The sequence below is a fragment of the Glycine max genome, chromosome 19 (genome assembly GCF_000004515.6).
Source record: "Glycine max cultivar Williams 82 chromosome 19, Glycine_max_v4.0, whole genome shotgun sequence".
NCBI lineage: Eukaryota > Viridiplantae > Streptophyta > Magnoliopsida > Fabales > Fabaceae > Glycine > Glycine max.
The window spans coordinates 40,791,200-40,803,871 of NC_038255.2; the positions used below are offsets into that span (position 1 = coordinate 40,791,200).

The window sequence follows — 12,672 nt, forward strand, 5'->3', positions numbered from 1 at the left end:
AATGATCAAAAGAATTTTCCAAGGATTAAAAAATAAAAATAATTATAAAGATTAAGAAAATTATAGTAGTATTATTTTGTTCAGTAAAATATTTATTTATGAATTTAATACTTATGTATCGATATTGCAAAACAATTTTAAATAAGATAAATTATAATTAAGCGCCTATGGCAAACTTTTTATCTTTAATTAGAGAGGAAAAAGAAAAGAAAAGAATAGAGAGGTATAATAAATTGGTGGCAAGTGAGAACCGGAAAGGCAGAGTGTGTGGTTCCGTTTGCGGAAAATCCAAAAGAGGGAAAAGAACGTTGTTCTCTCTGTTAACGACAATTCGATTCCATTGGGTGCTGCTGTGTGTGCTCTCAGTTCCCAAATCAAATCTCAATAGTAGTACTACTATTCATAAATCATTTCATTTGTTCACTTTCTCTGTGTTGCGTTCTGCTCCTTTGGGCCTGGCCATGGCTATTGCAGCAGCGGCTGTGGTGGTGCCATTGGGCCTGCTCTTCTTCGCCTCCGGCCTCCTTGTTAATCTCATTCAGGTTTCTCTCTTCCCCTTTCTAACCGCTCATCAACATGCAAATGGGAACTCTTTCTTCATTAATACAATCATAGCAGCATTTAATTACTCTCCGTTCACCGTATAACAACTAGATTTAGTTTTCTACTGATGGATATGGAGTGCGTAGTAAGTTTTTTCACATTTTTTGGTTTCATGCCACAAATGATAAAAGAAACTAAGAAATATCTTGAGTAGCTAGCTTCCATTAATTTGCTTGACTTTGACCTTTTGATTCATTGTCTCAGGCAATATGCTATGTCGTGGTAAGGCCGGTGTCCAAGAATTTGTACAGACGGATCAACCGGGTAGTGGCGGAACTCTTGTGGCTGGAACTTGTATGGCTTATTGATTGGTGGGCAGGAGTTAAGGTGTTTAACTATGATCCAACTTTTTTCTAATTTTCTTTCGTTCTGTTTGGATAAAGTTCTCGATCAACACTCATAGGAGAAAAAAATAAAAACTTCGTACCCCATTGCCCGGAGGCTCTTCGCTATGCGAAGGTATGGGGGAGGGGATGTTGTACGCAGCCTTACCCTTGCATATGCAAAAAGGCTGTTTCCGGATTCGAACCCATGACCAACAAGTCACCAAGGCACAACTTTACCGCTGCACCAGGGCTCGCCCTCTCATAGGAGAAAAAAATAATAAGATAAAATGAATTAAGTTTCTCCCGTAAGTTAAAATTACCTTATGCATAACCTAATTTATAGAAGAACTCTCATTTATCTTCTCCGCAACTGATTTTAACTTCTCTGTAAGCTAATTTTGACTTATGGGAGATGTTTAATTCATTTTACCTTATTATTTTCTTTTGTCTGGTGGTATAAGTGCTTATTGAGAAGATTTATCCAGGTGTTTATTGTTGTCTTCAAATTTAGGCAGTTATCCACCAGTGCGTAGTTTGTTTTGCAATTTGCTTGCTCTATGTGGTATTCTAGAGATATGGAATTGGGTTTTTTACATTATTCTCATAGTGCATCTCTTCCCTCTCCTTGGATGGGTGGTGTTGTAAAATCAAACCTGGGCAATCTGGCTACCTTGTGCATGTGTGACTTACAATGAACGATATGCTACGTATGGGCTTTACAATGTTGCATAATTAGTCCCAAATATTTCAATGGGAGATAAAACTGCATTCATTGTTTTTACTTTGCAGTACTAAAAGTGAATCAAATTTCAGAATTAGGGTCACTTTGTTTGTGCCTTTTCTACCTTTCAATTAAAATGTTTTATATTTATGAAAAAAATAGCGAAGACCTCAAATATAGTTGTTTTAGTGTGTTTCTCCAAAGCTAAAAATAGTAGCTTCTGAAGAAAAAGGTTCTGAAAACAAGCATGTCTTAGAGTCACTTCTTTTTAAGCTTAAACAAAAAATGTTTGACTTGAATAGACTTCCAACTCAATCAAGCTACTCTAGCAGGTTTTTATTTTATACTAGCAATCTAATTGATCAAAGTTAGAAATTTTGAAGTTTTTGGGCATAATTGCCTATTTGGTTAATTCTTAGGTTTCTCTTGGGCTTGGAATGATTGGTATGGATGTTTAGTTCATTTAATCATCAGTGGTTCTGTGCATTGAAACTCTAGGATCTTTTAAATTTTGGCTGAAAAAGTAGAGGGAAGATCCTATGGTTACGTGATACTATATAGCTCTTTAATCCATATGATTGGTTAGGATTGGGAGGATTTGTTATCTTCCTTATTACTGTTCCAATACCCCCATCCCCTTTTCTTGATTAAACTTCCCCCCTTTTCTACGAGCCTAGCTGGATAAAAAAGGAGAAATTATGGAAGACGTAGAGATTTAGAGAGATACTGAATATTACTACTTACAAAACATGATTTAATTTAGCGTATAGATTTACATTTTTCTCTATGTTCAATATAGGTTTTTATTATTTGTTATTCCTAGACATAACTTTTTCTTGCGAAATGAAGCCTTTTTCTTGCTTACAATTTTCTTGACTTTAATTGAATTTTAGTTGAAGGAGATAATGCCTTTTTCTATTTTTTGTATCACAAGTAGTGGTGGAAATAGGTTACACCAGGTTAGACTTGAGCCTGAGTTTGGTTAAAAATACATGGCCTGAGCCTAACTTGTTTCCTTGTCATAGGTTTTTTTTAAAGGCTTGGCCCAACTTACAAGTGAAACAAATATGTTAGGCTTTATCGGAATCAAGTCTAATTTGTTTTTATGATATAAACATATTTTTAAGGTTTAAGCTGACATTCATGATAACTTATTTGAAAACATATTTTGCAATAAGAACTCTAATTAGGACATAAAATTTATCTTTCAAATTTCAATAAACTTGTAAGCTTAAGTTTGATTATTTATGTAAGTCAACATGCTTAACATTTAAAAGGATAAATAAATGTAAGATTTTAATACATTATAAAAAATATAATATAATAATAGTAATACTAACAAGAAATATTTATTTTTGTTTATTTAAATGGGATGACCTGTTAGGTCTAAAAGGCTTTTTAAATAGCCCAGAGCCTGACCTTTTTAACTAGATAGGCTTTGATAAAAGCCTTGGCCTGGTTTATTTTCTTAAAAAGCCTAGCCTGGCCTGAGCTCAAAGAGCTCCTTTTGAAATCAGTTCCTTTTAAAAGGATGCTATTGAGTTAGTTGGTTGGTGGATTGCTACCATGACACATGGAATTTGAGAAATATATTCTCTTGAGATCAGTTGTTTTGTACTTTCAAAAAGCACGATGTTATCAAAGAAAGAAAATTGGTTATTTGAAAATCGTAATTTATGAACTGTAATTTAATGGTTTATTCTGTTGCATTTTGTATAATTTATTCTTACATTTGGAACTTTCTGGCTCTAGGTCCAAATATTCACAGATCATGAAACCTTTCATTTAATGGGTAAGTCTTTTGTTAGCCTATGATTTAGCACTAAGCACTTTACTCCCTCCATTCTTTCGTGTGTTGTACATGTATTCTTATCTTCTAGAAAGGAAAAGGGGGGAGGTTCTTGGGACAACATTTGCTTACATATAATAATTTGGTTCTGTTTTGTATTATCAGGTAAAGAGCATGCACTTGTGATAAGCAATCACAGAAGTGATATTGATTGGCTTGTTGGATGGGTTTCAGCTCAGGTGATTGTCTTAGTTGGTCTGATATTTTCCACATCTTCAATGAAAGCAAATTAGCACAAATTCATTTGTGTATTAATACAAGTAATTTATTTTATTCGTAAGTTTGGAATGTTTGATATTATGTGAGGACAAAAGGACACATATTAAGGGTTACTTATGCATGTGTTATTATTATATATAATAAAATATGCTACTCTTTGATTTTATCTTCTATTTCTTGTGACATATTTGTTTGTTTTTTGCTTCAAATGCTGATTGGTTATTCAATATCATTCAACAGCGTTCAGGTTGTCTTGGCAGCACTCTAGCTGTGATGAAGAAATCTTCAAAGTTTCTGCCGGTATATGCTTCTGACTTATAGTTTCAAAATGAATTTATTCAGTCATTATGAATAAATCACCAAAAGTGCACCCTGCACTGTAGAGGATCTTAATTTGGGGAAACAGTAACACCGGATTCTCTTTTATTCCACTTTCTCTCATTTTCATAACATCAATTGTAAGCTTTCTAATATAAATTCATACTCGTTTTTTTAATCTCTCTTAGGAATAATTTTGGCTTATACTTATTCTTGTAAATAGAATAAAATCTTGCCGTATATTTGTTATTATTGGATAGATTTATTTTCTTTTTTACTTTTCCTATTTCCCTTTTTTATGGGTAGTTTTCCTATTTCCTTTAATAGGTTTATCCTTTTAGCCTACAAAAAGGGAATGGAGCTTGTATTGCAAACACACAAAAATATATTTCAGTTATTTTTCTTTAAAGTTGGTATCATAGCTTCTGATCTCTGGGGACTATGTTTCCGATGCCACTGCTCAGTCTGTCGTGGCCGCTGCCTAAACCCTAAAACAGAATTATATTCAGTTCTTTTTCTTTCATATCTTATCATGAGTTGAACATTACAAGTATAATTTTCTACTTATAATCCCAATTATTTTACCTTCAAATTAGGATAGAGGCTAAGTTCTACATTTGCAGGTCATTGGCTGGTCAATGTGGTTTTCTGAGTATCTTTTTCTGGAGAGAAGTTGGGCCAAGGATGAAAGCACATTAAAGGTATGACATGCTAAAATATAATTAATTTATATGTTTTATGCTCATAAGATAAGGGATACATGCTTGTGTTTGTCAAACTGATGTCTTTTTTCTTACTTATGCAGCAATACATTCAATGGCTGTAAATTTTCTCTCTCGGTGCATTAGCTGTTTGATTTCATTTGGGAATCTCATTTGAATGTTTTGTTACCATATCTGCAGTCAGGCATCCAGCAACTGAGTGATTTCCCTCTTCCCTTTTGGTTGGCTCTCTTTGTAGAAGGAACACGCTTTACACAGGCCAAACTATTAGCTGCTCAGGAATATGCAACTTCCACTGGATTGTCTGTTCCCAGAAATGTTTTGATTCCAAGAACTAAGGTGAAATATAATTTTTTCTGCCCTCTTTACCTTGCTTTTCCTTCCATGGATTGGAAGCTACACTGTATTAATCATTCTGGTCTAGGTATTAGTCTCAATTATTCTGTGTTAGCAGCTACTATAGACTTGCAAATCTTAGCAGTACCGCTGATGAAATTATATTACACTTCCACTTCTTGTAATAGGTTGATATCACTCTAGCTGGTATGGGTATGTAAAAAGGTTAATTCAAATTGGTCACTCTAGGTTCATGTGGACATGATTAATTGATTTGAGAAATGTTTTGAGGACTATACAGAAATTGACCAAGAGATGTAGTCAAAGACAAGATATCTAAATTCGATAGATTTTGACCTATAAGAATTAGAATGGTATATATGAGCTCCTTAGTTTTCTAAATTTAATTAGTGTTTCTGTTTGATCTCTGAACATCTTGTATAATTGGTTGCTGTGTCTTTTGGTCTCCTGTAGATTATGGCTAACAAAATGGAAGACAGGATAAGGATTATGGTTTTATTGGCTCAAGGTTAGATTTTTTTGGGTGGCCCTCTAGGTAGGTGCTTTTAACCAGGGATGGAACCAGAAAAAATTGTTACAAGGGGCGGAAATTTAACATATAAAATTTAGTCTAATGAAAAATAAAATATCATATGCCTAAATGATTAAAAACTTCAATTTGACCACCAAGACTGAAATACTACCTCAAATATCAAAGGTAATATGCCTATGTAGCGGAGGCAAATGCTTTCGTTTTTCAACTGTAGATATTAAGGTTCTGTTCTTTCAAGGGGGTGGCTGCCCCTATTTTGCTCTACCTACCGTCCCTGCTTTGAACAGCACCTTCGGGAATACAGTCTTGATTTAGATGGGCATCCGAGAAAATTCAGGAAAGAAACTATTTGGTTTTTGTTGGGTTGAATTATTCTAATTTCCTTTTGAGGAAAACAGATAAGGATGGTGTAGAAAATCACACAGAACTAGAGTGACTTAGGAATTACATCTTGGGTTTGTTTGCTTCACACAAGCAACAGCAATGCAATTTCATTTATATTATAATCTGTCAAAAAGAAAATGTTGAGAGGAAAACTTGTTAGGGTGGTGTAGGAAATCAAACAGAACTAGAAGAGAACTAGAGAAACCTAGGAATTACATCTAGGGTTTCTTTGCTTCACAAAATCAAGAGCGGTGCAATTTCATTTATCTTATAATCTATCAAAAAGGAAATGTTGAGAGGGAAAAAGAACCCAGGAGACATATGATGGAATTTGTATGCCAATTACTGACCGGTGGATACTATTTATATTACACTAAGTAATAAATAGTAGTAGTGATAATACAAGGCTTTACTATACAATTACCCTAATTACCGTAATTAGATAATAATATATATAAAATATAAAATCATACCATAACTATCCTATTTACACTGTTTCTAACAGAAAGCATTACAACTGTTGGCTTGAGAACAGTTTCAGAATTTGGATCCATACAGATTAGGAATGGATATAAGGATATTTGTCACCCATAAATGTGACAATATTAAATTCTGCTTTTAAAAGGCCCACATTGTTACTTACCCCAGAACAAAGTCTTCTACATATGTAAAACTGTTTGTTAGCTCTCATGTATTAACTTATGCTACAAGAATTAGGAAAGTAATTCTATTTTTACTCTGTAATATTTATAGTGTAATATTTACTGTTGTGTTTCTTTCAGGGTTTTGTTTCTGCAGTAAGTCATATGCGCTCATTTGTTCCTGCCATTTATGATATAACAGTAGCTATCCCTAAGAGTTCCCCTGCTCCTACAATGCTAAGACTCTTCAAGGGACAACCTTCAGTGGTAAGGCAATCAAAATCAAGATTTAGAAATAACTCCATCAATTTTTTCTCTGCCCATATTATGTGAGTGTCATTGAATATTATAATAGAAAGTAGGGAGAATAATGATATTTTTTCTCATTAGTTCATCAGAAACATATTACAAAATATAGATTGAGAGGAGAGAGGAAAAAAAAGTGATAAAGTTTCCCCTAACTTATCTCAACTCCTCATATAATATAACTGGAACATAATGATAGATATTAGATAAATACAATCTTATCCTAATCCTAAGGATAAACAGCCAGAAACATAATGATAAAACAAACAGATTGGCAGATCCAGTCATGAGTCTGTAGAACCAGAGTCTAAAATCCAGGAAATTGTTGTTAACAAGGGCAGCATGTAGATAGTTACCTGATTGGGCTAAGGAGCAAGAAGGTGGTTTTACAGATGGATTTGAGGACTGTAGAAGTTTCACCAGTGTGTCTATTTATTCCTTTGTGAATGAAAGGTCTCCAGGAGAAGATTGCTGGCCTCGGACTTCATTTTATGGCTTGAAATGCTTGTCCTTTTCCCTTGCAATTTGGTGGCTTACCTAGTAGTTTCCAGCGAGTCTCACTAGTGTGCCATGGTTTGCAGTGTTCGCACCACAGTTTTTTCATCTTATCTCCATTTGGTTCTGATCCTCTAGATACAAGGGCTGAGTTCTCTATCTGTTAATGAGATGCAGTTTCTTGCTTCTTCACTCTTCAGCATAATGTTGTGTCTTGCCTCCTCTCTTCTGAATTCTCAGAACACTTCTTCCATATTGGGAGGGAGTTTATGGTCTGGAATTCCACCCTTTACCTCATCTAACTCTTTATTTACACCCGCACGAAGCATTAGATCCTTTGATTTTCCTCACTCTTTAGATGTTTTGCACTATCTGCAGGGCATTCCTATTTGTCCTCATAAGAGAGGTCGAGCTCTTGCCTCAGTGTCAGCATTTCGTTGTAGTAAGCGGTTAGATCTCAATGTCAGAGTTAGTTTCTTTGACGCAGTCCCACACTTCCTTGGCTATTGGTAGGAATAGGAAAGGCTTTCCTATTGCAGATTCCATAGAATTAATCAACCACTCAATCACCATGGACTTTGCTGATTTCCATACCATTAACTTAGGATCATCTTTTTATGGTTTTTTTACTTAACCAGCAAGATGCCCAAGCTTTCCTTTTTCTTCCACTACCAGCTTAACCGTTTGTGCTCACTAGATAATTATTGCCATTCAATTTATGAACACTGAATTGAATGGAAGTAGATCCTGTTGAGGACTGGACATCATCTCCAGCTGCTGGAGTAGTGGTAGAAATGATGTACCCTGTCTGTCCAGAAGAACTTGAGCCAGGATTGGCTCCTGACACACCCATTTTCTCCATGGCTTAGGTATGCTCCAGAGCTCTGATACCAAATAGAAAGTGGGGGGAAATAATGATAATTTTTTATCATTATTTCAGCAGAAGCATGTTATAAAATATAGACAGAGAAAGAGAAAAAAAAAGATAACTTAATTCATATAACAAAAATGGAACATAATGATAATACAACCTTGTCCTAATCCTAAGGATAAACAGCAGAAACATAATGATTAAACAAACTTATCCTAATCCTAACCAAATAACCCTTATCCTTCAACAATTATAGTTATTTCGACCTATTTTCCTACATATCGGGCACAGTTGTTGTGGTTTTCCTGGTGTTGGATATTTTTTCCAACAAATAGCACATTTGTGATTTGATTGACTTTCCTTTTTTTAAACTCAATAGTCCCTATGCTTTCAGTAAGTTTATTGTGTTACACTATTCTCTGATTAAGTAATTTGTCGACGGTGAAAGTAACTTCTGAAATTAACACTTATTGGATTAGAAATTGGAATTTCAGATAGGTTGAAAGGAATGATTTCCTTGGTCAGTGCGTGCCTTTATTTGTGCTTAATATTTAGTACTAGTTTTTTGGTTGATTTTGACACTTGTATAGTGGTCTTAATACTTACATATTTCTATAACTGCTTTGGGCAAATGGAGGCCATGAAAAGCACATCAAGACAAGGGACTCTAGGGTTAAAAGGGTAGGTTAGTTAGAATATGGGGGGGTTAGTAGGGGATTGGGACCCAATTGGGCCAATTCTATTAATAACAGAGTAGCTAGTATTTGGTAAGAAAAGTAGATTGGGGATTTAATTAAAGTCAGTTGAGAGTTGTGAGAAGGAAATTGGAAGGAAGAGAATGAGGTCTCTTGAATTCCAGGGAGTTAAGAGAGAGGGAGAGAGTTCCCACTGTATCATTCTGAATTACTGGTTTTCTATCAAACTGGTACTGATCAGATTGGTTTATGCTTTACGATTTGCTTTTTATTCTATCTCGATCCAGTTCTATCAGAAGAATTTGGAATATGTTTCTTGTTTTTTGATTTCTATGTTAAGCCACAGCATTTCTAGGCACTGTTGTTGCTTGAGGAAAATAAGAGTTAAGAGATGTGACTTGGCACTCTCTGGGCATGAGTTTGAAAAACACTAGTTCTTTTAAAGATCTTTAGTTTTCTATTCAGATACTTGAGTGCTGGATGATTTTAAATGTCTCTTTCATGTTTGGCTTTTGGAATATTTGAGGTTTTCTATTTTGTTGATGCTGAAGGGATTGGATGGCTCTATTATGTTAATTTTATGCTTTAATTTGATTGACTTCATGAAGAGGATCTGTAATATTTCCTTCCACAGGTGCATGTTCATATCAAGAGGCATTTAATGAAGGAATTGCCAGAAACAGATGAGGCTGTTGCTCAATGGTGTCGAGATATATTTGTGGCCAAGGTGCATGTTGAAAGAACTTTTTTACTGTTCTATTATTATCTCTATTTTTTTTTCATCACAGGATCCACATATTGGTTAATGTGGTGTGAGTTAATTGTTTCTTTTTTCTATATGTAGATCTATCATTAATGGTAGTAGATTTTGAAAAAATTGTGCACAATGTTCTACTTGCACAGTTGATTTTCTCTATATCTTATTGTGTTTTGTTTAACAATATCACTCATTTTATTTTATTTTTTACCTGTTGGCAAACTAGGATGTTTTGTTAGACAAACATATAGCTGAGGACTCTTTTAGTGATCAAGATTTGCAGGATACTGGTCGACCAATAAAGTCTCTTCTGGTGAGATACTTTCTCAACATGACTAATCCTTTAAATTCTTATTTATCATACCTTCTTTTCTTCCGTATCCCATTTGCCTATGGATGTTTTTCATTTTTTTCGGTCAATCTATGGATGTTTTCCTAACGAACCATGAATTTCATGTTGGGAGCAGGTAGTTATATCTTGGGTTTGTCTGGTTGTTGCGGGGTCTGTAAAGTTCCTACAACGGTCTTCGCTACTCTCTTCCTGGAAGGGTGTTGCATTTTCAGCTTTTGGTTTGGCAGTTGTTACTGCACTTATGCAAATTCTGATTCAATTCTCACAGTCAGAGCGTTCAAACCCTGCCAAGATCGCCCGGGCAAAGTCAAAAAACAAGGGGGGACAACTAGAGGCTAGGAATGACAAACAACAGTAGATTACTCACTTGATTCCCAGACCCCAAAAGTTTTCTATACAAAGATAGGGTCTTCATCTACGATCATATTTTGGCGAACTTAAAGTTGCATTTATGTGTGATGAGTGACTCATGTAATGCTCATTATTTTGCTTTCAAAATCTTATCATGGTATGTTTCTATTCTATATATGTAGTATTGTGAATGCTTATCGATTCATTGTTTTTAAATTAATTAGGATATCTTTTGTATCGACAATCTAGGATGGCCTAGAAAAATTCAACCGCCTCTTTTATTTTACTCTTGGCTATTCATGCACTTGAGGTTTATTACTGGATAACCTACACAGTTACCCACTTGGGTCATCTTAATGATAGGAGGTTTGGGTAGTTTGGCCTAAGTCTTAGGTTCTAATTTTGTTGTTGCCATTATACACACAAAAAAAAACCCTACACAGGTTGTTATTATCCAATAGCTGGGGTTGTCTAGTTCTTCAATTGAGGATGGTAACATGGTACCTTAATTTAAGGCATAAGCAGGAAATGTGGCGTTATCATTATTTTCCTCAGCTCTAGCCTCTAGACCACTGCGGTTTTTGATGTTAATGACACTTTGACACCCTAGTGTGTAACTATCATTGTAATATGTGTTATTTCTGTTGTATAAGTTTGTTAAAATGCACCTTAAGATTAAGGAATGGATAATAATAATAATTTGGAAAATATTTGGTGAACACCCAATATGTTATCTAAAACCTAGAGAGTAAAAAAAGAGAGAAAATATAGGAATGATAGAGTTTATGATGTGATAAGATGGGAGAAATAATAGATGTTGATGAGGTGTTTAAAATTGAGTGATTTATGTATCAATATTACTGATTGAAAAACTTATGCATTGTCTTCAAAATAAAGAAAGTATTCAATGCTATTAAGTTAATCGTAAATAAGTGTTTTTATTTTTTAGAATTTGTTTAGAGGATATATTTTAACACACGCCCACTCACATGGATGTATATAATGAGAAATTACATTAGTCTTGACTGTACGATATATTGTGATTGTTTATGCAAAATGGACAACCGTCTTAATGATGAGTAAATAGTGTGAATACAACTTGGATTGAAATAAAAAATAAATGATGACTAACATAAAACCTAGATTCCCATGCTAAACGATGAGTAACTTAGTTGGTTTGCCTTCGAATGAAACTAATTGAATATTAGATAAGATTGAGGTTCATTTTGCTTTGTTGAATAACGATCTCGAATTCTGAGTTTTGAGAACATCCAATAGTTGACTGCATTGAACCTGTTAACAACCAGCTTACAATCGGATTCAAAATCAACATTCTGCAGATTAATATTTGAAACCCAAGTAGTAGCAGTGAGTAAAGGATGTAATGTTATTATCATCTTATTGTTAAAATAATATACTGCGTTAATGATTACATAACTCAATTTTTTGAAGGGGCCAAGTGAGTAAAATCAATACTGTGATGACTAAGGGAAATTTACAGAGATTATCTACTAATCATGGGTACTTACTACTTAAGACACTAGAATATATGTGGTACTTGGCAATCGGAAACAAAAGAAGTTTCCTTATGATTCCACTATTAAACAAGAAAATTGTATTTGCCCAGTGTCTTCCTCTCTTGCTTCTTTCGTATTGTTTTGCGCCGTAAAGAGATGATTCAGAAAGTTTGTTGAAAGACCCATATAAAGATTGGACCATAGGCCCACTTCCCAGCAACTTAGTCCTTATCCAACTCATTCCTATCAATCTCCAAATCAGCATAGGAAAGTGAATACATTTAAATTCAGCTTTATGTGCATCTTGTAGCTGCCAATATATTTAAAGGACACAACAACACAAAGTGACAATATCTCAATTATGATCTCAGAATGCTTAATACTTTGTGGTCTCCATCAAAAGCTCAAAGCAACTGATGAAAGTGACATCTTTTTTGGACTTTCCTGAGGCTCATTGATGACTGAATATTGCTGTTATCTCCCCCTGCCCCCAGAAACTTTTTTTTATTATTTATTTTTTTATCGAAGTTTTGTAAGTACTAATAAAGTATATATATTCAGCTTCAAAACAGAATATGCGAATTATGAATGGAAATTTGAATTTTGCATATATTTCAATTCATTTTATAAAGACTTATTATTGTATTTGTAGGGTG

The 12,672-nt window shown here is 34.3% G+C and overlaps 1 protein-coding gene across 1 annotated transcript; it reads left to right on the forward strand.

Moving 5' to 3' along the window:
* The first annotated feature begins 231 nt into the window (after nt 1–231).
* LOC100792858 (1-acyl-sn-glycerol-3-phosphate acyltransferase 2) lies at nt 232–10,776 on the forward strand. Its single transcript, XM_003554135.5, has 11 exons — nt 232–542; nt 808–930; nt 3,403–3,442; nt 3,605–3,678; nt 3,959–4,018; nt 4,660–4,737; nt 4,939–5,097; nt 6,814–6,939; nt 9,674–9,766; nt 10,023–10,109; nt 10,264–10,776. The coding sequence occupies exons 1-11, from the start codon at nt 462–464 to the stop codon at nt 10,504–10,506; spliced, it is 1,164 nt and encodes a 387-aa protein (XP_003554183.1). The 5' UTR covers nt 232–461; the 3' UTR covers nt 10,507–10,776.
* Nucleotides 10,777–12,672: the final 1,896 nt, after the last annotated feature.

Excerpts from the sequence above, each read along its gene's own strand:
- LOC100792858 (XM_003554135.5), top strand. The coding sequence starts at position 462 with ATGGCTATTGCAGCAGCGGCTGTGGTGGTGCCATTGGGCCTGCTCTTC. Across the intron at positions 543-807 it reads TCCTTGTTAATCTCATTCAG|GCAATATGCTATGTCGTGGT; the intron begins GTTTCTCTCTTC and ends TCATTGTCTCAG. Across the intron at positions 6,940-9,673 it reads TCAAGGGACAACCTTCAGTG|GTGCATGTTCATATCAAGAG; the intron begins GTAAGGCAATCA and ends TTCCTTCCACAG.